Source organism: Melopsittacus undulatus, chromosome 1, assembly GCF_012275295.1.
Source record: "Melopsittacus undulatus isolate bMelUnd1 chromosome 1, bMelUnd1.mat.Z, whole genome shotgun sequence".
Taxonomy (NCBI): Eukaryota; Metazoa; Chordata; class Aves; order Psittaciformes; family Psittaculidae; genus Melopsittacus; species Melopsittacus undulatus.
Window position 1 is genome coordinate 119,360,528 of NC_047527.1, and position 24,521 is coordinate 119,385,048.

Sequence of the window (24,521 nt, forward strand, 5' to 3'; positions counted from 1 at the left end):
TTTTATATGTATCATCCTCATTTAAAAGGATACAAAATGTATTTTTCTTGGCTTTGGTACTCAGATAACCTAAGAACCACCAGGTTTTAAATGAATACGTATACACTGTGAGTGTCTGTACTTAGCCAGGTGATTACCTTGCATTTTATGTGCTGTTCATGATCCGAAGGATTTTGTGCTCTATGTGAATATAACCACAAAATAATTCCAGTCTAAGTTTAATATGCATTTAATGACTAGAAAGATAAAGTTCAAATACTTAAGGTTGTTTCATTCACATTAACTGTTAATGGTTATTACTTGTCACTCTTTTTCTTTATTTAACTACCCACCGAGGTGGGAGCATCTGATGAATGGTCCAAAGCCAAAGTTAAAATCCTTCTTGCTTACATTGAACGTCTTGGCATTGGTGTAACAGCTTTTTCTGGGAGAAACTTGAAGTCTGCAGATACACTATTTGACATTGACAGTAAGGCGATTTTGTTTTCGCTGCATCCACGTGTATATGGGTAGAGGATGTTAATGTTGTAGCTGTAGAATCAGAGCTGTCACTCGTTCACTGTCCTGCATTAGCTGATACTGTACTAGATCAGCGGACCCAAAGTCCTTTTCTCTTTGTAAGCATCTAAGGCAACTCAGGTGATTGTCAATAATCTTTGAGGGGGTAGACAGTCAGTTCCTACTGGGTGAGTGCTGCTGGATTTCCTAACCTTTTTATGTTGCAAGCTCTTTAAAACTGTGCATATTGCGCTCTGCCAGCTGATGGCTAGAAGCCTGTCTTGTGCTAGTACTGTAGCACAAGGCTGCCTGGGAATTCGGGTTGGCTTTGAGCAATAATAGCAGTCTGCTGTCCTTTTACTCTTCCCTTAAGTAATTCTGTAACCTCAAGAGAACAAGTGGCCACTTGGGTTATTAGACCAGTTGTTGAAATAAATACATCAGCTTTCTTGTAAAACTGCTTGCTGTGGGATGTGTGTTTATGTACATACACATCCACTGGGTTATGTGTTTAGTTTTTTTTCCCAGGGCTTAATGTGAAGAGAGAGAAAAAAAAATGAAGTGCAATTTTGATTTAGAACATATGCTCAGCAAAGCAGGAAGAATACCGTATTTTTCTATTTTGGAGTGTTAATTTCCCAAATCCCAGCACATGTTGAAGTTATCTGAACTTTTAAATTAGGTGTATAGCACTTCAGAGAAATGGACGTCAAAGTAATATGTAACATGAAATGTTACTGAATATATTGCTAAAAACTGGTATTTGCAGATTTCCTAAAGCTGTTAAATTTCAGAAGATGAGGATTCTGTGTGTTTATTTTACATATTTACAAGGTGGTTAGCACTCCTGTAGTTCTCACTGGAATTGTATTTGTGACTAAATATGGTAGAACAGGTTTTAAATGTATGCAGCTGGCTCCTTCAAAATTTTGGCTAACTGTTGTATACTGTTATTTTCCTTAGCAGTTCCCTTTCTCAGTGTGAGAACAGAATTAATTGCAAACAAAAGATGATACGGAAAAAAAGGGAACATTTCTGTATGTTTTCTTAATTTTCTGTGAGAAAGACTAGACTGATGATGTGAGGTTTTGTAAAATAATTGCACTGTTTTCCCAAGAATTCCAGGCTAAGATTGTTTTAATTTCATATACCTTGGGCTTTGTTTGCTTGGCCACCTAGAGGCATTCTGCCTCTGAAAGGTGGTAGGAGCAAATCTGCTTAATGCTTCTCGAGTTCAATACCAAAAAAATCACAGGCAATTTCTTAGAGTTACTGCACGCTTACAGTTGGATTAGAGCAACGTAGAAAAGGTAAAATGTCTTAGCAAGGGTCATTTTTGTACTGTTAAACAGTGTCATAGCAAGAGTACAAGAGGAATAATTCTTCTAAAGATTGAGACTACATAAATGCAGATTTTTATCTCAGTTTTGCACAAAGTGATATCAGCCAAACTTTTCCAGACTGTGTGAAAGAAGGTGGTACCAAGTAGTGTAGAAACTATTAATGCAAACTACTTCTCACCATATACTTCCCCATCCAGTTTATATCCTCCTCTTGCTATAGGGAAGGGACAAAATGACACAGAATGAGAGTGAGTTGAGAATTCACTGTTCCCTGACTGAAGTCAGCTTCAGGCACTGAGAAGATGGGTGGCATGGTTTAATGTGAGGTGTCCCTGCCCATGGCAGGAGGGTTGGAATTAGGTGATCTTAAGGTCCCTTCCAACCCTAACTATTCTATGATTCTATGATTTCATATCCCTGCATGAAATACATAGTTTCTTAACATCAAGAAAGTACCCCTAAAGCAGCTTCTTAGAATAGGTTTCAGGACAGTGATATGGACTGATAGTGCCGAGGAAACTTTTTAAGTAAATGCTATAACTTCTAGTGGGATTAGCTGTACCTTGTATTTTCAGTTTAGTTTAGCACACATACATGTGTGCAAGTATGCATAACATCCATGAACCCTTCATCTGCTAACCTTATGTTCATCTTAGATAGAAAATAGAGCATATTTTACCCTTTCAGAAGTTGATTATTCAGTTTGTACTTTTTCCTTTGCTTCCCAGCAAATTCCTCCAGCACATCTTGTTAATGCAGCTTCTGTATATATGTTTAGCATCTGTATGATATTGTTGTTTAGAAATGCCTTCCTTCTGTCTCCCCTTCAAACACTGCTCATATGCAGTAGTTTACTTTCCAAACATACAGCTATTTGTTTAAAGCAGTATAATAATTTAAAATGCTTGCTTAATGCATAGACTAAATGGCCTACAAAATATTCATGTTGCTGTCTGTGCCAAGGAAACAGAGCATGCTGCTGGAATGTTTTCAGTTCTATGTATCTGCTTGTTAATGGGAAAGTGGACGTAGTTGTTAAACTAAAAATGCCAGCAGCCTGTCATGATAGCGTTACTTTTAAACAGATGTGTGTTTTGCCGCATGAGCATAGAAACAGAAGAGATAAAATGGCAGAATTTGAGGGATTTTGTGCTGTGTGAGAGAGCTTGAGCAGGGTGATGTTTACAGCTGTAAATATCTCAGATGGGTTTATGGTGGAGTATAACCAATAACCCGTTTCTGTTGTCAGATGGGCAAACTAGTAAGTAATAGGGGTGTTTTTAAGAATCCTCTACTCTCTGACTGGACTTAGGTAGGCCACATGTGAAGGGTAAAATGCTTAATATCAAATGTACTTAATTTGAAGATATTTAATGTTACATGGGATTTTTGTTTTAGCACAGTGATACAAAATATACTGTAATCACAATACCAGTGCAATTTGCACTTAGCAAATAGGAAATACAGCAATGGCAATAACAGTTCAGTCACAATCACCAATGTGTGATACCTGTTGCTGGTCTCTGTAATATGTTCACCATCACAATGCTGGACATCACCAGTCACCAAGAAGAAATATGTGGGTTGAAACCAGCTGAAGCTCTTTGCTGTCTTCAAATTTACTTGTATCTGTTGTTAGTTTTTCAGGTTTTATACTTTGTGCCAGGCTGAGCCATGCATATGCCCTATCCCCATGGTGGTCTGGGAGACATTATCTCTCTTTTAGTGAACCTGGGAGAAAGATTTGATCCACTCACCTGTGGTATAGTCGGTTGATCCAGTAGCTGTCAGAGGAACTCATGTTCATGTAAAACCAAGGCCAATCTTGAGTCCCATTTGTATTGAGATGAAGTCAGCCCAGTTTGCAGCAGCTGTGTTTAGTCACACCCTGCATTATTCCCAGAGCTTCAGGGCATGTCACCCTTGCCTGTCTCCTTTCAGCCTTCTTCCATCATTTATTGGCCAATCAGAGCATTTTACATTGAAATTTATCTCTAAAGAGAACAGGTAATTCACCTGTTTGTTTGATCAGCCGTTTCTGCTGTGGTTCGTTGATTTTCAACGTTTTGATTTGTGAGCCGCAAGAGCCTCCTCTAGCAGAGTGCTGTCCCCTTCAGGCCCCCCTTAGGCAGGCAGTCTCACAGCCTAAATGAACATGCTTCACCAAGTCAAGTTTCAAACATGCCCAAAGCCTGGACCATGGACCTGTAAGTTGAAAACCCTCCTAGCTGCAGTGCTGGGAGACTGCAGAACTGTAGTGGACTCTTAACAAGTGCAATCAGAGCTGCAGGTGACCAAGAAACACAAAGGTATGTTCCAGTGCTCTTCTGGTAAGAGAAAGCAATATAGGCTGGATGAGCAGTGTATCAAAACTCTGGTCATTGTTGCTTTGTGGTTTTTAGATAAAATGAGTCTGCAAGAAAGATACATGTTGCAAGTGCAACTGTAAATGTACTTTCCAATCATGATTGTGAATTTGTGAAAGAGCTAATAACTTTGATTTACGTAATTGACTTCCAGTGTAGGGGAATAGAAAGTAGTATTTTAAAATTCACAGTTTTAGTCTGATTAGAAATTTTTCTAATGAAATCCTAGCAGCCCTAAAGTTAATCCTCTTACAGGAATTAAGATCACCATGCTGTTACAATAACTTAAACTGAAGCAAGTTTTGGTTGCTGAGTCAGTTGTTATGCTTTGCATATATATGCAGTCATCTCAGCTGAAATACAAACAGTGCAGCAGCCTGGTTAAAAATATTAATTGAAAAATTGTCTTGGATGAGAAGACTTCTGTGTTACTGATACTGGATGAAGGGCTAAACTGGGGCTAATGACAAATGGCCCTGTGTCAAGCTGGGGATGTTTCACAGGATGGAGGGAACTGTATGGGCCCTATTTTGTTTGTAGTCTTCATTAATTTTCAAGAAGAAGGCTTAGATCAGAGATTAATTTTTTTATTAGCTATTTCAAATAAGGAAATGTGAACATTGTTTTGAGCAAAAAAAAATCTCAGGAACTTGGAAATACACTGAAAAATTTTTGGAGGATACAAAAGTTTCAGTATAGACAAGTTGGGGGTAATTAATCCTTGGCTGCAGTGAGGAGAAAACAGAAGCAACAGCAGCTGGCATGTTAATGAAAGCACTCTTTTTAGGGTTAGGAGGAACAAGCAGTAACCTACCTCCACCCAGACAGAAATATCAGCTGTGCCTGTAGAGATTTGTGGGTGTTCAGGAGCGGCTGTAAACCCTGTATAGTGCCCGTGTGAAAGTCCTCACTACTCCAAATCAAGCTCTTCCCTTTGGCATTGTCACAAGCATCCTGTCCTTAAGGAGCCAGGTACCATTTTGCAGTGGTAGGGGTACCACAGCCAGGAAGTTATTTGGGACTAACACAAAATAAAGGTTTCCTGCAATGTACACATCAAATACTGACCTAAAGCTTGTCTTAAGTCGGGAGTGGCACAGGCAGCCTTCCAGAGTGACCACAGGCAGCCTTCCAGAGTGACCATGGGGTGCAGTTACTTGAGAAGGTCTCTCAGGGTGTGTTTCAGTGGTACAACTGTGCAGACCTAATTGCCCATGAACTGGCAGGCGTGGAACCATTCCTGCTTTTTCCTCCACCAGTGTTGTGCTTGGCCAGAAGACTTCATGCCTCTCTGTCACCATGCCTGTCCATTCTGCTGATGTTGTCACTTAAAGCCATGTTGCTTCAGCAGCTCAACCTGATAACCTGGGGACAAGCCTTCTGTTTGGTTACACTGGTGCTGTGCTGGGTTAGTAAATGGAGCTGACACAGTGAGAGGTCCAAGGAGCAGCAGAGCAGCAGAGGAGACAGAGTAGAAGTCTTCAGGCCAGGCCATGGAGGGGGGAACGGAGGGGATGTGCCTGTTTTTTTTCCCTGGAGTAACTGAGCAGCAGTGCTGAGCTCCTCATCACCTTGCACAAATCTGCTCGGGCAGGTTGCTGAGAAGAATGGGGTTGTTCCCATGCATAGCTTCACCTAGGCTTAATTTTCCTGTCTGCCAGTTGGGGATAACCTCTTCAAGGAGTGAAGTGAATATAAATTGGTTGTTTAGTTATTTGAAAAAAAAAAAAAGGTCATGCAAGTGCTTGGATAAAATTTTAACACAAGAATTTGCCTCTGTATTAGCTTTTGCTGATGGAGTACTGAGATGAAAGTGGAAATCTGCCCTGCAGACTGCAGTGGGAATGTAGAAGAGTCACTTGAGTTGGGTTTGTTTGAACTGCTACAGTGGTTTGTTTATAAAATAAAAGACAAACAACTCGAATAAAAGTACACTCTTCCAAAGGGATATTTAGCTTTGCTTTCACAACAGGTTTTGGAAATAAGTAAAGCTTAAACCTAACGCTAAAGCTGACTGGAAATAAGCAAAAAGAACTGCTTATCTCCTCCTGCCCCATTACACATGCGCTGGTTCACTTAGACATAGAATACAGCTGCTTTAAATTGTTTTCATCAGATGCATACTGTTAATAATAGAGTTAGGAAAAAGATGTTCCAAGAAAATGTAACACATCCATTCATGGTTAAGCAAATCCAGGCTTTCCCTTTCTGCCCTCCCCCAGGTTGGATTGGTAATGCAGTAGGTATAAAGTTGGCTTAAAATCCCTGCAAGCTGTTCAGCAGCTGAGCTCATGCGTTGTTATCCTCAGAGCTGATGTTGCAAAATCAGCAGTGGTCTTGTTTGAGTCAGTGGAGAACTCAAATGCTCAGCAACTGAAAAATATCAGTGCATTAACTTTTCATTCCGTATTGATCTCCAGACAGAGTTTCAAAGGACTCTCTTAGGGGAAAAAAAGAGAGTTTTAAGCTGGGATTACATTTTCATGTTTTGCAAAGAATGCATTATGTGTGTGGCAAGCTAAAGCTTTGAAAGTCAACTTCCATCTGTATCCATGACAGTATTTTATATAATTCGATGTCTAAAAGACAAGGTTTGGAAATGAAATTAGTTTACGTCATGCACAGTTCCTGTAGAGATCAAAGGCAGACCTGTTAATGCAACTATTGCTATTCATGAGTTTCATAGCCGTGTGAGTTTCAAGTTAATTATAAATGCTTGTTTAATCACTTAACAATAGGGTATCGGAGTCTCATATGGGCATTGTGCATATAGCTCTCACTTTTTTAAATTAAAGCAAATTCCTACCTTTTTTTTTCCCTAAGAAATTAATTTTGGTGGTACTGCTCCAGGCTCTCACAGGTTGGGATACACAAATCCTCTTTTAAATGTTAGACAGCTGTGTGATGGATATCTTTATTTTATTATCCTTTCTCTGCCCCTCCCTCCCCCTTGAGCACATGGTTGTTTAGTAGCCTGGTTGTCACTGGACATAGCATAAATCGCTCTATTTTTTATATTGAAGTTCCTTTTGTATGCATTATTACTAGCAGATACTTTAAGATTAACTAATGTGTTTATCATTTGAGTTTTCAAATGCTTTGTTTAATAGATTTTAGACCTGAAGAGGCAAGTAGGCCACCTGTCTGACCTTCATATCACAGACCACTGTGCTTTAATATTATGGATTGAGTCTAATTATTTTAGTTAAGAGAAACCATTTCTGTCCCATGGAAATGAAATTTGTGCACACTAGAGGAACCAGACACAGTGCCAACAATGCCTGAGGCACTTGCAGTGGCAAGGAATGTTAGATGAGAAATGCAGACAAATCAACCTGTGCTTCAGAGGAGGAAAAAAAGCCTTATGTACCACCCCAGAGCATCGCAGATGGGCTTCTCTGCACCAGCTCAGAGGCTGGACTATGCAGCTCCCATTGCATGAGTTCATACTGTTTCTGAGGAAAAGCAAGGGATAGGAATAGAAGAAGAGCTCAGAAATCAGAGTCAGTTGTACATTTGGGGAAAAATGTACTTGAGGTGTGAGAGTTAATTATAGTCATCCCATAACAAGTGCTCAGAGTGTGCAGACAGAGTGTATCAGGACAGTACTGACAGTCTTCCCCGTGACCTGTAAAGCAGAAAAGTGTTTAGCAAATTCAGATTGCAGTGCTAAAAAATCAGAAGCACTACAGACAACCATTCGGGCTATCTTCATAAATGTTCTGGAATCAAACATGAAGTCTCTTAACTCCAGAATTAAACATTAATTGTAAGCCTTAATTAAGCACTTAAAATTAGAACTATTAAAAAAAATAAAATCTTCCCACTATCTGTCAGCACAAATGAGTCTGCTATCTCTCGAGCTGTTCTCTTGTTGCTGAGAAATGACACCTGAATTTGATTAAGTTCAGTGTATAGCTTTTGGGTCATACTGTACCTCTGTCAACAAGACTAAAGCTGACCTGGTTTTGGCAGTTTCCCTGTTTCACACAATCATCCAGCCCTCTCTTTCAATAGATGAAGAGGTCAGCTTCTTCAGATGGCTGGTCCCAAGGCTACTTCCCTGTACCCTAGATTTTTATGTGGCTCTTCTCTGAACCCCTCCACTTTGTATATCCTTCAGGTGTGGGCCTGAGAACCAAGCCCTGTTGTGTGGTCCTTACTACAGTTCTGACCAGTGCTGTGGACAGAAGTAAGGATCTTTCTGCTTGATGCCAGGGACTGCAGCAGCCCTAGTATAACCTCAGGAATCACTGAACAGGCAATGAGTGGAAGCAGACCTTCCAAATCCTACCCTCTGCATTGTTGGGTTCCCTGGAAACCAGTGGCAGATGCTCACCCAGTTGAAGGCTTGGTCTTCTGTGGTGAAGGGGAAGGCTGTGTAGTACCACTGGTTTGTCCTGTTTCCTGTGGGCCAGAGCCTGTTCTGAGCAAGGGATGTCATTGTCTTTGTTGTGAGTATTCTACAAGCACACATAGTCTGCTATTTAAGATGGTATTAGTGAACTTACTTTTCAGGTGCCGACATCAGTGAAGATCAGACCGTGCTTCTAGAGGGATTTTGTGTATATTTCCTTTTTCTTCATACAAACTTACTCTGCTGCTGTTTTGAAGCATGGTTGTCAGTAGAGCCTTCTTGATACAGTACATTACAAAGATATGACAATATATAAATGCTTGAGTTGGCATCTGTGGCTGGGGGGAAACACTCCTTTTTCTAGGAAAATGTTTTCCTTTAGATAAATGAAAATTCTATTGTTTGGCTGAGGAGTGACCTTGCACTTGGGCAAAAGGTCAGGAGGCAGAAACGCTTATCCATTTGGCACATAGGATTCAAAACCAGGCAAGTTGCCAGTAAGCTCAATCAGAGCAGAGGATGCAATTTTAAATAAAGTTCATAATGGTATTTTTTAAATTAACAGGAAGTTTTCTTTCTCTAATTAAAACCTAGATAATTTAAATATCTCTTGCTTTGGTAATATCCTGACATTGTCCATGGATAGGGGACCCTCAGAGGAAACGATAAGTGATAAAGGCTGCCTGTGTCAGCCTGTTCCCAAAAGAGATCATCTGTCCAGCAGATATCAGTGGGAGTCTGCCTGACAGGAGTGTATGCACACCAAATTGCAGGATTGGCATCTAAAGATTATAATCTTTTACTTCCAATCTGTGTCATAACTTTTCTCTGTTTATTTCAGTATTTGAGATCTGACAGTGTGCCATCACTCAGATAGATTAGGAGTTTTCTTTCTATGTAACATTATATAGAATGTTACATAAAATTTTACAAAGAATGGGGGCTTTGTGTGTGCTTTTGATTATTTTTAAAAACCAAAACTGGTGCTTTTCACTTTTCAGAAGTTTGGTTATAGACGACAGCACTGATTATACCAGTTCTGAAAGTAGCCATTCCCAAACTGGGAGTACGCAGCAATTTAAAGAGGGGTTGCAACTGCAGAAACAGTTGTCTTAAGGTTACTTGTATTTCAGAGGAGGCAGTATGGTTCATAAAGCAGATGGCACTGGAAGGATTGCTCAGAGAAAGTTTAGATTTAGCAAAATCTCAAAAATCAGATTAAGAAGACAGATGGGGTTCTGGATTGGAATGCTAACATGCTAGGGCTTTTTTTGCCTTTTTCTATTTCACTTTCCCAAATTATAACCTTGGAGATGCTGGGATTTTTTTATACAGCTGACAATAAATTTAGTACTAGAAAACTGGGAGGGAGTTATACTTCAGCAGCTGTTTTCACTGTAACTAGTAGGGTTTTTTTGCACTCATTTGAACAAGATGCAGTTGCTGAAAGAAGACAAAGGATTATAAATGTGAGAAGAGAAATTTAGGCTGGACTTGCTTGAGCATATACATACAGCAACCTTGTCCTCTTTGTGGATTGTAACCCTGTATTTGCTGTTTTCCTGCTAATCTCCTTTTCCCACTTCGATTTGGCATTCTTGAAGTGGAGTTGCAGGGTTTCCCAGATGGCTTGCACTATTTAACCATTGTGTGGCCCATTCCTAGCAGTGCTTTTATACAGGGACATAGAGTCTTTTTGCCCATCCAGACAGGATATCTTTGCTTGTAGTTTATCTCCTGGAAATGAACAGTTAACATTAAGTAGCTCTTGCTTTGAACAGGAAACATTCCTGTAGGAATATTACAGGGCATGCACTAGTAGTACAAGCAAATTATTCTGGCTTTACCTGTGCCCTGCAAGCGAACAGGGAGTCGTGTGCCAGAGCCCAGGTCTGAAAGGGTCACATTCATAGCACAGTGGTCAGGAGCCAGGTCTGCTACATAGGGGCTATTGGCTCAGGCATAGCCTGTCCTGTCTGGGGGGTGAGATCACAGCTGCCCTGGGTGAATTCATCAGCCTGGGGCCTGTCACCTCAGCCATCTCTGCTTTGATCTGCAGGGAGGAAACATCAGCACTGTGCACCATTATGTCCCCTTCCTTCCTCCAGAAATTCACTAGCAGCACACAGCAAAGTTCCTTCAGATCTTAGTAACTGAATATTCCTGCTGTACTCAATAATAGAGAGAAAACAGTATCACAAATCTGTGGAAGAATGAAGCATGCTTCATGTTAGCAGTTCGTGTTCTCAGAGTTTACCTTCTACAGTGCTTTTGGTTTCCTGTCTCCATCGTGTTCCCCACTAACTGCAGATGTTCTTCCTTCTCAGAATCCATGTGTCTTTAATTCTGGCAGGCTGTTTGCTGTGGTAGGCTGTAAAACTCCAGAATAATGTATCTGCTTTATTCCCACTGTTTTACTGAAAGTACAGACTAAAATGTTTGCCAGATATTTTAAAGACTGTATTCTGTAGCTAATAATGAGTCTTCTAGGCAGCTTTTTATAATTAAATACTTCTTTTATTATACCTGATGCTTCGGTCTAAGACCTCCCTATTAATTTGAGGTCAGAGTGATTTTCATCACTTGCTGTCTTTCCTCTGCTCTCTTCTTTCTTAGGTTCTCCTGTTAAGAAGTCCGAGTATCTCCTAACAATTTTCAAACTTCCTGTATAGCTTTAAGTTTTTTTAGTAGTCTCTCTTTATAGGTTGTTCTCGTCACACTCACTGTTTCAACAGTTTCTCTGCAATTTAAAGCTTGTAATCATTCTGTTGCTGTGGAAATCACTGTGATAATGCGGGTTTGCTGTTCATGACTTCATTGCTGCATTAGATAAGAAAAAGGAGCTTTTGCGTGGGAGAAAGCCCTTAGTTAAGTAAGTTGTATACGTTTCACATATATGTCAGGGAAGATAATACATGAAAAGAAATTGGGGTTGTTCAGGCTGCTAGGATTTTCTCTATCTTCTGAGTCATAAAAAAGCCCCAACAAGTCTAAATATTAAAAAGGAGGATTAAAAAAACAACAAAGCCCTGTGTGGATTGCAACAGCAGTTCCAGTCTGTTGCCTTTTGGGACATCAGTCTCCCATCTTGGGTGATGGCCTTTGCCAATTCTGTTTAGAAACAGGATTTTGGAAACCCTTATCTTTTCCTTATCAGAACAATAGAAGGATGTAGACAGAGCCACCTATATAGCTGTCGAGTGAAGGATAAAGGAATTTCCTATTGGAGATACCAATGGCTAGCTCTCTTGTTTGGGAAGAGAGATCTGGATTTGTGTATTCAGGAATTTTTTTGGTTTGTCAGGCTTTGTTTCTAGATCAATTTTAGTAGTAGTCTATTCTAGAATTTTGAATGTCTATCAGGAATTAAATAGATTTGATACTTCTGTTGTTTTCTTATACTCTTCTTTGATTAATATTTAATATTTCAAAGCTCTTTAGCTCCTTCTTATATGTGGTTGTTTAGAAAAGGCTAAACTTTCATGTTGTTGAAATTACTAACCACAGTGTTCAGCTTGTCCTGTTCCCTTGCTTTTTCTTTAATGCATGACCCATTATTCTTAACCGCATCTGTTCTTCAGCATTCTTTGCTAGGCAATTCAAAGTGGGAAACATTAACAGCACAGCTATCTGGCTTTGGATCTAAGTGTATTGTTCCTGCACATTTTGAAAATAACTTATATTGCTTTTTGCCCTCATGTTTGTAAATACATGTACAGTTTGTAAATACATAAATACACAGGCATTCCTCTTTTAATTAATGTGGCTGCTTTTCATGTGCGTAAGACTTCACAAGTTGCTTGGTGGTCAAGGCAAGATTTCTAAAGAGGCATTCAGTATGTGCACATCAGAGTGTATGGTCACTGTTTTTCAGTATATGTTGTTTCCTTTGACTACTAAATGCAAAACTGGGAACAAGTCCAGAATCTTTAATAGCTAGGGCGTATTTCATGCTGATCCCTTCTAAATTGGCATTTGCCATCGCCAAGTTCTAAAGTGAGGGCTGCAATGATGATGAATTTCTCTAATGGGGTTTTTGTTCAGGGCTGCCTGATATTTGTATTTTCTGTACTATAGGATTAAACCAGAAAGTCTCTGCTTATAAAAGGGCCCAATATGTTTCTGGCTGAAATGCCCTTAAGACAGATGTGCTGATATTTTTGTATTAGTTCCTGATATCCTTTTAAATTTTTATGTTGTTACAGTATGTTTCTCAGCATACTCAGTTGTGTCATTTCACTATTGAAATTCACAACAGAGATTTTGTTCTTTGTGGTTCTTGGTGTTATGTCTTGCTGGCTCAGGGCTTACACTGAAATAAGTTCTTAAAATCTAGTGCACTGTAGTAACAGAACTGTACCACCAACACTGTTCTATGTAAATCAATGTGTTGTTTTAAAATCTGTATGAAAAGGAGGTCATGCTCTCTTTTCTGGGCAGCATGTGAAGAAATGTGTTGCATGTGGTACTGTCTGTTATCTTGGGGAATGGAATAAGCAGAGGTGGGGGACTTCATGCAAGAACAGCAGGATTTCCAAAGATGAGAATGAGAGAAGGGAAAGTGGAAGAGAGAAGAGGGAGGGAGGGAGATACTCATGGAGGAAAACAAGGCAACTGTAAATGAAAAAATCCAAGAAGTGGCTTGGTGGAGTCATTGAACCGTTGGTGTGTCTTTTCAGTGCAGCATTGCATTTGAGTCATAGTTACTGAAGAAAGGCAACAGCTGCTTCTTTAGAGCATGAGGCAGAGGAAATATTGGAGGGGCAGAAAAATAATCGTAGATACAGAGGAATGCCTTCCACAGGGACTGTCTTGCACAAGCCACTCCACTTTATGTAACAAAGTCTGGTGACACAATGCATGGTTTAGTCATAGGAGTGCCCTGGAGTAGACATATTGTACATCTGGAAACATTTAAACAAGTAATTAGTTTCTGGAAAAATCGCAAATTACTGAAGGAAAATGAAGTTCATTGTGTTAGCTTCTGACTGCATGTCTACAAGATGTATGATTCTCCAGACTGCCTTAACCTTATCACTTCTTTGCTTCTCATAGCCACCACTTGTATGTGGGGACAAGCAATACAGTGGTATCAGGGCAGACAAGCAGGTATCACCAGGGCCTGTGACATGTTTGCCCCTTCAGAAAAAAGGCCACTGAACTGGGAGGTGGTGGGGGAAGTGTACCCCTCTTCTTCACTGCTAGCATCCTAACTGTCCTGTGTTTTGAGGAAAAGGACCTGATCCTGTGGGTTTTCACTGTCTTGGTTAGACATCGCCAGGGAAGTCCTGTGCCAGCTGGGGCAACCTCTCCTGCTGGGGTTCAAAATCTCTGACTGTAACACAGGCCCCACATTGTCCACTTTCTTCCCAGGCTTCCATCACAGCAGATGACCTCTGTTCCTTCACTGCACATGGAGAGAATGTTTTGGGGAAGGGGTGAGGGAACACAGCAGACTTCCAGCCCTTCCCTGTCCCCACTGCTGGTGGAGAAGGCTGGCTGAGCAGAAGCACAGGAAGTCAGGGACCTTACAGAGTCAGGATGCCATACTATCCATGATGTTTGATAGTGTGCATAATTAGAATTATGATGCTACTGTGAGATTGACATGTTGCCCCTCAAGGGGGATATTGCCTGTCCCTGGTGATGTGCTGCCTGGCTGCATGTGAGTCATGAGTGGAATATAGAATATAGAAGCTTTTGGGATGATAATTGCTGTTGTTGTTTGTCATTACAGAAGTAACGCTGAAGGTCCATGTAAGCGATGCCAGCACACATCAGCCAGTAACTGAAGCCTTCATTGAGATTTTTACCAACCAGATCTCCATTGCATCTGGAACCTCAGGAGCAGATGGCACTGCCTTCCTCAAGTTTCAGTATAAGCTGGGCAATCAGCTGATAGTGACTGCTAGTAAACATGCATATGTGCCAAATTCTGCACCATGGAAACCTGTAAGATTGCCTGGTAAGAGATCTTTATTTTTGTTCTGAGGTAAGATTTTGCATCTAAAGGAAGCTACACAGTTTTGTATGATGTGTTTTAATGCTTGTGATCCTGGGTGGGAGGAAGAACATCTGGGTTGTTCAAAAAAGGCAAGGTTTCTTCCTCAGTTAAACTGTGGCATCAGGGCTGTGCAGGGACTAGCTCTTCTGGCTGTTCTCAATACAGTGCTACATCAGTTTTCAAACAACTGTTGGTGCTCTTAGAGCTCCACAGCAAATGCAAATCTATTCCAGATCTTTTTCTTTATGGGAACTATGTTTCCAAGTGTTTTGTTTCAGCAGCTGTGATGTACTCATTTGTTTCTCTCCCAAGGTGTAGAAACAACTGTTGCACCATAGGCTGTAGTGTACAAAAGAAGTCCTGGCCTTTCAGTTCTGGGCCCTGCTCATAGGACAGTTTTATTCTGCAGTTATGTTATCCAGATGTAAGGATTTTTTCTAACTTAATTAGCGTGATTTGTTTCTTCTGCAGGCAGAAACTGTAACAATAATACTTGCATGTTAGTTTTTATCAGAATGTCTCAATTTTATGAGAAGTGGGAGACTCTGCATTAGTTGTACAGAATGGGAATCGGAGTCATGAAGACTTATTTATGTACTGCTAAATAGAACAGATTGGGGGTGGCTTTCAGACCTTGAGACATAACATCTAGCTGAAGGTCACATCTGCAGTTTTCTTCTGCCTTTCCTCTAATCCCCAGCCACTATTAGAGTCCAAGTAGTTTAGGAATGGTCCCAGGTTTGTATTATATCCAGATCACACCCAAATATCACCTCAGATCTGATAACTAGCCCAGGCCAAAGCCATGCCAGGTTTTAAGTGTGCTAATATTTAAATAATATAAATGATCACAGGACAGTGTTCAGCCCCATGCCTTGGCTCCATTTTATTTATTACAATGTATTTTATTTATTAATATTTATTAGTATCTATTTATAGTAATATTCATAAACCCCCATTTTATTTATTAAATATTTTTACTTCTTAATATCAATTGGGACTGTGTGACTTGCTGCAAGGGGAAGCAGCAAATGTATTTTCAGATGGGGAAAGGAACTTTAGTCTCTTCAAACTGAGGATTATGCTTTAGGCATTTCAGCATGCTGGTTACTTACCTGCATTTGTGTGCTTCAGATAAGATAGACTGACTTCTTCCATATTTCCTCTGCTATATTCTGCCACATTTTCCAGCTGCGTAATGGAGCTATAGTGAAGAGTAAGCCAGGTTCTTAGGTGCATAGTGAAAAAATAAGAAGCAACTGAAATACATTGCAGCAAGGAGAGTTTCAAAGAAATAAAAGGGAACAATTCTTTACAGCAGTTGTAGTTAAAGATTGGAATAGGTTGCCAAGGAAGGTTGTGAAAGCTCTATCTTTAAGGATATTCAGATCTCAACTGGACACCCCCCTGCTTGATTGAAGCAGGTGACCTCCAGAGGTTTACTTCCAAATGTAATTGTTCTGTGACTCTGTTTAAAAAGGTCCCTTATAGTTTTTCTGTTTAAATAAGATGAAGTGCGATTTCCTCAGCATACTTCATGTACTTCCTTAAGATATAATCATATATCATTAAAGCATGCAATAGCCTTTTCTTGCTTGAACCTTTTTCTTGTTTTGTGTCTCCTATCTTTCTGACTTGCACCCTAGATCCTTTGAATGTGACCTACTCCTCCATGGCCTGGAGTTTGTTTGGTTAGGTTTTTTTCTTGTTGCTTTTTCTCAGATACTGAGTTTGAGGGAAGGGAATCAAACATGGCATTGTTGTTTTGGTAAGTCATTGAAGTTTAAAGAGCAGTAATTGTATACAGTTTCCACAAAATCTTTCCACGCCTGAAATGTGAGCTTACCTCAGAAAATACATTCCTTTCACCTCTGATCATCCTCCATTGAAATGGGTTGCCATTGATTTAATTGGGAGTAGAATCTTTCCTTTTGCTTTCTTTACCTTGAACTTAATCCTTTCCTTGATTAAAGAAACAAGAAGTTACAACTTGATACACCTTATGTAGATTTAATAGGGTTGTTCTTTGAGTTAGTCCTTCAAAGGGCCATGGCAATAAAGTTCAGGCCCAAGATACTTAGGCTGTTAGGTTTTGTATTGATTAAGGTACCTAGTCTTTAAAAACCTTACCAAGAACTGTTTGTATTTAAATGCCCTGTATTTAAAGGCCTCTTCAACTTGTAACCAGCACAGTATAGAAGTCTTGAAAACCAGGGAATTTTTTGTTATTATTTTTAATCTGAGTTGGATGATGAGGAGCAGGCAGGAACAATGCTTCCATCACAGTCAATATGCATTAGTTATAATCTTACATTGAAAATTTGAGCAGCTACTGAACTCATGATATTATTGTATTAGCTTTAAGGAGTAAGCATCAAGGGTTTTCTGTTCCCTTAATTCAGCAGAACTGAACCTTTCTTATATTAACCAAAATAATTACTAGCATTTTATCACTTAAGCAGGAAAATTATTTGTTTACATAAAGGTAAATGGTAGGGGGAGAAGATTAAGATCTTTTTTTCCATTGAAATATTTATCACTAGAGCCATGGCTCCACTTATTAACAGTTCATTAATTTAACATCACTTGAGCTGTTGAAGTGTTCGTGATGGAAGATGTGCTCATCTATCTTGCTGTTAGCTGCACATAGATTTTTCCTTTCCAAATGATTTGGAAGAAAAATGTTTGTGGCTGGTAGTCCCTGTTTATGAGGGCGTGTTTGGAGCAGCATGTGCAGTGAATGGTGGGAAGTTGCTAAGGCAGCACAGTCCATACAAGCTGTTAGGGTCATGGTTGTGTTTAACCCTAGCTAGCAACTAAGTACCATGTAACTGCTCGCTCACACCCACTACCTGCTGATCGATCCCAAGCCTGTCCCAGAGCAGAAACTGGTGCCTCTTGGCCAGCTCTCCCCAGTCATATACTGGACATGATGTGCTCTGGTGTGGAATATCCCTTTGGCTAGTTTGGGTCAGGTGTCCTGCCTCTGCTTCCTCCTGGCTTCTTGTGCCCTCCTCACTGGCAGAGCATGAGACTGAAATGTCCTTGATCAGGGTAAGCGCTACTTGGCAACAACTAAAACATGGGTGAGCAGCATTGTTTTCATACTAAAACTGAAACGCAGCACTGCAGCAGCTACTAGAGAAAAAATAACTCTCTCCCAGCTGAAACCAGGACAGTTAGTCAAAGCAAGGCATGTTATTCACTGTGGTGAAATGTAGTCCTATGAACAGAGGATGCTTATGATGCTCCTGGGAGAGGAGAGCTCATCTGGGAAGCAGCACCTCTGCAGATGACATGTGAGTCATGGTAGATGAGCGACTTAAAATTACCTCCCAATTCAGCATTGCAATAAAGCAGAATAATCTGAGCCTTAGCTGTAAAGTAAGGTAAACACTGAGAAGGCAGAGTATAGTGTTTGAGAACTTGTCCTTGGTACGACCACTCAGGAAAATGTGTGTCCAGTTCTGGATCCAGGCTGCAAGAAGAATGTTTAAATCTCTAGGGTTATATCAGGAGTGATTAAAAGATTGGAAGATATGGCTTCAGGGAAAGACTTGGAAGTGCTTAATTTATTTTGTTCACCAGAGAGAAAGCTCATGGAGTAATTTGATCGTAATCCATCAGTACCCACATAGAGAACAAGAAAAGGATATGAGAGAATTCCTCTGTCTAGCAGGCTGGTATAAAAAGCAGATCAAATGGCTGGAAGTCTAACCTCAATAAATTTTGATGGGTAAAAAGGCACATAGTTCAACTGTGCTCATGATTATTTACCAGAGCTTTGATGTCGTGGTGTGTTCTTCACCACTGGACACTTTAAAAGAAAATTTGATAGATTTTCTACATATTTTCTAGTTTAAGCTCAGCTATTGGAGCTGAAGCAGTAATTAATTCAGGGAAGGCTGTGGTTACACAGGAGTGAGACTGGATCATCACAGTCATCCTTCTGGCCTTAAAAACTGTGACTTTCTGCCTTTGTCATGCTGAGAAAAGATTGTACAGAAAAGCCTGAGGGAACTTTGGGGGTTGCATGTGCATTATAGTCTAGCATATATGGAAGAAGATGTTGGCATGTTTTATTGTAGTGAGCTCCCCAGGGTGTCTAAATTATATTAGCTTTCTTCATACAAATTAAGTTATTGGAGTAAAGACAGACAAATTCTGTAATTGTGTGGCCTTAGTGCTACTTACACTAGGCTTTCCTATTTATGTTGCCTGATATGTAGATCTCTTTCACATCTAGAGCATTAGAAAGAAAATTCTCAGCTGTACTTGCAATAACATGATTCTTTATTTTTCCAATGTTCAGATACATTAAGACCATCTTTTAGATGGTGGTTGTTATCAGTGTGTTTCTCCAGATTTCTTCTCCTTTCCATCAAATAGTAAAATTTATAATCTTTAAAAAAGTATATTTCTTAAAACAGTTTCCATATTTGTAGCTAACATCTATACAGTCTTTTGGGTTAGGTAATACATATTAGTTTAGAGGAAATTTATGAAGCTCCAGAAAATCAGAAGAGCTTGCAGTGTTCCATTAATCAGTTCTGGAAGTGTCTTTGTCAGCCTGTGGTCTCTTCAGAATGGGATGAGTACTTTCCAGGTGCAAATGTGGGATGCTGCCCACTTCCGAAAAATTATTAGTCCCTATTTATCTCCTTCTCTTCTTCTGTCTTTGAAAGCCATGCATGGACTGCAGGCAGATTTACTTCTTACTGTTCATGGGTGCAGGAGTCAGATGTGCTTGGTGGCTAATTCCATACATACTTCTGGTCTTCTGGGTCTGAAGAACTTAGCATGAAATCGTACCATGATCTTCACTCTCCAGAGATGTGTGTGCATACAGAGACAGCCCCCTGTAAGGAACATCAGTACCCAGTGGCAAATGAGGTCCTCAACGGGCAAATTTCTTGCAGCAAATACCATTTGTCTGTCTCATTTTGCACCACTGGTAGAGACAGTAGTTCTGCTATATATAACACTGCTGTAGTGTGGGTGATGACTCAATAGGGATGTGCTGTATTCTAAAGCAAACTATTCAGACTTATTCATCATACTTTAACTTTCTGTATGACTTTTTATGTAATCTCAAAGTATTTAAAAAGTTAAGTTTCATTAATATCTTCCTGAGGTAAGAAATATAGCTGTTTCATAGAAAAATAATGCAGTCAGACTGAGTTACTGTTCCAGTTGTCTTCGTGTAATGACAAGTGTTTATCTGGATCTGGGAATTATAACCCAAAACCCTGCTTCACACTGCACTCATGTGTGCTTTCAGCTACCATGCGTGACTTGCAGGAGCCAAAGTGTAGAACAGGCTTTTTAGGTCAATAATAATTACCCTGGCAGTTTGATTGTTTGGTTTAGAAAATGCATGTGGTTTTTGCCATGTATGCAGTATGATTGCAGTAGTTTGGGTGGCCTGCTTTTGCAAAAATGTAGAAGTGTTGTTGTTGTTGGGTTATGTTTATAAGAACTCAAATATATGCCACTTAAATCACTTCTCTCCCACAGTGTTCTCTTCACTGAGTCTCGGCCTTCTTCCTGAACGCTCAGCTACTCTCATGGTCTATGATGATGTAGTCCAGATAGTCTCAGGATTTCAAGGTATGATGTTTATTGGAAGTCAGAAGTGAAATTTGAGGGTCTCTAAACAAAAAGCCTGACAGCCTGATATTTTCTGAACTCTATCCTGTGGGTGAGAATGGTATTTCATTGGGAGTTTTTCTGAGTTCCCCAAGGAATGCTCTTCTGGGGAATGGTTTTACCAAACTGATTAATAGCTAAATGCATTCCTAACTGCTGTGATTAGGGAATTTGAGTTATTTGCTAATAAACAAGTTTGGACTTCAGCGTGCTATCTGAGAGCTACAGATGAAATTTATTTTGCTATCTGTTAAGTGGTTTGGTTCTTTTTTATATCTAACCTCATTTAGCTGCCCTTACAGAAAATGTTTTCTGATGTTGTTATTGTCTAAGAAATTTATCTGGTGTTTATTGCTTCCTACTATGAAGGCGTTAGAAATTTAGGGCATAGAAAAATTTTTCATATCAACTTTGTTGTATTCCCTATACAAACTTACTTTTCTTAAGTATCTCCTGTGGTGGGCCCCTTATTAGACTGTCTGCAGACCCACATACTACAGAATGAAACCCAGTGTATTAGAAGAGTAAAGTTTGAATACCTTTTCATAAGGCCAAACGTAGAAGTTGAAGCAACAGTAGCATCAATAGGATGAACACTGTATTTCCTGAATTACATAGTAAAGAATAAAACGTTAATCTGACCTAGGGATCAGACCTGATTTAGCCTAGTTGATGTGACAACTGAGGTAAGTCTGTTGATGTAAGAACAGAAATTTTTAAAGATACCTTTAATGAGCCAAAACAAGGGACATCCTTCCTGTGAGCTTATTGGGCATAAACTTTGTCTTATTCATGTGTATTATGATTAGCATCACTCCAGCAGATAATTAATAAACATGGGAATAGTACCTTCAATCATATTCTAAGAGAAACTTGTTTTATCTGAGAGAATGTAATACAGTTATGCCTTCCTGATACCTTTTTTTTATATAGTTAGAAAGCATCCAGATATACAATATGCTTTTCATTAATTATAGTAGTAGATACAACTGGAGCTGAAAAAGCACTAAACGAATTAGCTGATGGAATGCTCAGAAGGAGCTTGAGAACAGCACAGCTGCCATACATTCTGCAGTTTGAGAGCTCGTATTATCTAATGGGGTAGATTAGATGGACAGTGAGCTGTGTTAAACCACAAGGGATTCCATTAGACAAGACATGAAATGTTGTTTACCAACAGTATTCTACTAGCACAGTGTATTAAATACTCTTATTCTTTTGTAAAAGTGCTAACATTATGCAGTTAATTTTAAAACAACAGTCTTTTCATATTTACAGCTTCCTTTCTTCAGATAAATGGGGGATGTTAAAAGACTAGAGGGACAATTTAACAACTGAGTGACACTCATAAGTATTTCCCGCATAAGCATGCTCCCTTCAGTGAATTGATTCACAGTGTCCCCTATATATATATATAAATTAGAATAATATTACTGGTTCTGCTGGTATAGCAGAGAAAGAGGATAAGAGAGGAAAGTGATACCACAAGTACTCTAAGGGTTGGGATTTGAACCCACAGTCTTGTCCAATAAAAACTATTTTATGGGAACAGCCCACACTCCTTTTCTTGGGAATTCTCTTATGGTGAAACCTGAACGAAAGACAGCCTAGACATTGTACTAAAATTTGAATGGAGCCTCTCTTGTCTTGATCCAAGGTTCTTGTGACCTAGTTTTTCTCTGTTACTTCTCCAGTTTATTTCCCAGTAACTTCACACTGCTTCAAAAGAGCTGATCAAGAGTTACCTCAGTGCAAAAATGAGAGCAAAACAGAACTCATTATACCCAGGAACGGACTGGGAACACTGGTGTTGGAAGCACTAGTCAAAGGGAAAGAAAGGCCTGTCTGGTACAAGAAGTTACCAGTTGCTTCTGAATAATTAAGCAAGCAAGCGACTTATTATGCAATTGAGAGGTTTGTCTGAGTTGATACAGCCAGCTTCATTTTCATGATGGCATTACATTCCGCTGCTCTGCTCTGTCAGTAATTGCAAGGGATGGAGTTTGCCAGCCACTGGGTCATTTAAGTTATTTAATACCAGCCCAGTGATGAGCTGAAGTTCAGTATTCAGTGAATGGGAACTGTATGGGTACCCTCTATCTGCCTCTGACACATGAGCAATCAGAGCATGAACTGATGATACTTCAATGTTATTTTGCATAGATTGAAGCTCAAATGCCAGTAATGCCGTGTGTCATGTATTCAGTGTGACGAGAGGTTCCCTAGAAGGGACTCTTTGAGATGGTTACGTCTTCAGGTGTGTACTAGCAAACTGGAGCTGACAGCCTTTGAATCATTGTGTGATTCAATGCAGGGCCAGTGTGTTGACAAGATGTTTAAAGAAGGTAAGATCAATGCTCAGCAGTCCTTTACCTCATGGCACTCACCAAGTAGAGAGAGCTCACATGCCAGTTTTATACTTGAATGTGTTTGGATTGTGTTTGGGTTTTTTAAGTCAGAACTAGATATCATGGAATCATGGAATACCAGGTTGGAAGGAGCCTCAAGGATCATCTGGTCCAACCTTTCTAGACAAAGCAGGACCTAGACTAGATGTCCTAGCATGCTGTCCGGATATCTTTGGTAGAAGCAATAACAATCCACTCCCAGTGATAAGTGTTGACTTGTTGAACAAAAAGAGAGTATGGTCAGCACAAGTCTATTTCTGCATTTTACCACTTCCAATTCCCCCAGTAAATCTTCTCCTAAACATATGGTCCCAAATCAGGAAGAACTTTACTGTGAGAGTGACAGAGCACTGGAACAGGTTGCCCAGGGAGGTTGTGGAGTCTCCTACATTGGAGATACTCAAGGCCTGCCTGGACAAGTTCCTGTGTGATGTACTCTAGGTTACCCTGCTCTTGCAGGGGGGTTGGACTAGATGATCTTTTGAGGTCCCTTCCAACCCTTGGGATTCTGTGACCTCCGTTAAAGGAGTACACTGGATTATCTTCTAGCGAGGTGGTGAAAGAAGGCGAAAGTTTTGGTAGCTGCTTTCCTCACAAGCCTTTCACTGGTAGGTCCCAGTATTCTGCCACTTTGAAGACTCTTGCCAGGTTTGGAGAGATCCAACTGAGGCTAGAGTCAGGGTGAATGGCAGGTGTTATATCAGTATCAAACAGCTTGTTAACATAGAGTGAATTAACTGCACTGCACTGATTTACTGTCGGTATAAGCACTATCTACAGAGGAAGCTGTTTCTTCCACCTTAAAACCTGCATCCAAGTTTTCTTGCCAGGTCTGGGGCTCAGCCACAGGAATACCTTGTGCTGCCTGTAGGATTCAAGAAACTGAAACTGGCTTTCTGAGTCCTCCATATCTAGTTAAAATTTGGAAGCTCAGTGCTCTCCCAGAGCTACAAAACAGCTATTTGTTACTAGAAGACCGTAGAGCCTTCACATAAACTACAGTGTTAGACACTCAACAGCAGTTACTTCGGTTTTAATTCTTAATTACTTCAGATCTTTGGAAATATAATACTGGTTCTTGGCAACTTGCATAAGTCATCTTAACCAGAGATTCAGACTGCAGAAGAGCCTACAATTTTACATTGAACTGTTAGTGATAATCCTAATGCCAGTTTCTTTATTGTGTTTAGGGTTTTTTCTGTTTTGTTACTGTGAACACTTATCACTGCGGGCTGTAGGAGCCTGCTCAGTAGTGCAGTCAGAGGTTTCTAACTACCTGAACAGATCTGTTCCCAAGGTATAGCAAACTACTATGGTGTTGCAGAGCACTCGGGAGAAATCTTCCCCAAGTTCATTGCAGTCGATTTAGTCTTTTATGTTGTTTTCTGTTTAAGCCTAGAAATTGAATAAGTGAGATTCCTCCCTGTTTCACGTGAGTGTTGTTTAATGCCCATCTTAAACACTTGATACTGCCAGTCCTGAGAGCCTCCTGTAAATACTTATGTGTTTCAGAAACTGAAAAACTTGGTTTATAGCTTTTTCTTGCAGATACTTGCCTGCCTACATAGCGGTTCCTGTTGGCCAATGCAAAGTTTGTCCTGTGGAATTTTATGTTTTCTCATAGCTAGAGCTTCTGCTAGAAAATAATGCAAGAAAAGATTCCAGTCTCCTGGTTTAATGACATCGGCAGTTACAAAGCTTAGGAGTTGAGAGTCAAACTCTTTAATCTTTCTTGCCATGAACTTGCATGTAACCTTAAAGTGTTGGCAGAGACTAATAGGGGAAAAGAAGCAAAATTGTTTGGAGTTGACATTTTTGAACTGCATAGTCAAATGCAAATTAAGAAAAAAACTGCTTGCCTCTTGATTTTGTGCCGGGTAGGGAGGTGGGGGGAGA

At 39.9% G+C, this 24,521-nt stretch overlaps 1 protein-coding gene across 2 annotated transcripts in view; it reads left to right on the top strand.

The window, feature by feature from the left end:
- The window catches only part of FAM171A1 (family with sequence similarity 171 member A1), a 94,512-nt gene that overhangs the window by 43,873 nt on the left and 26,118 nt on the right, over window positions 1-24,521 (top strand). Inside the window, exons 2-3 of one of the 2 annotated variants that reach the window (XM_034063026.1) lie at window positions 14,302-14,529; window positions 20,086-20,178. In XM_034063026.1, coding sequence (XP_033918917.1) covers window positions 14,302-14,529; window positions 20,086-20,178 — 321 coding nt within the window. Of the gene's footprint in view, window positions 1-14,301; window positions 14,557-20,085; window positions 20,179-24,521 lie in introns of those variants that run through there. The other variant, XM_034063028.1, reaches the window with a different exon arrangement.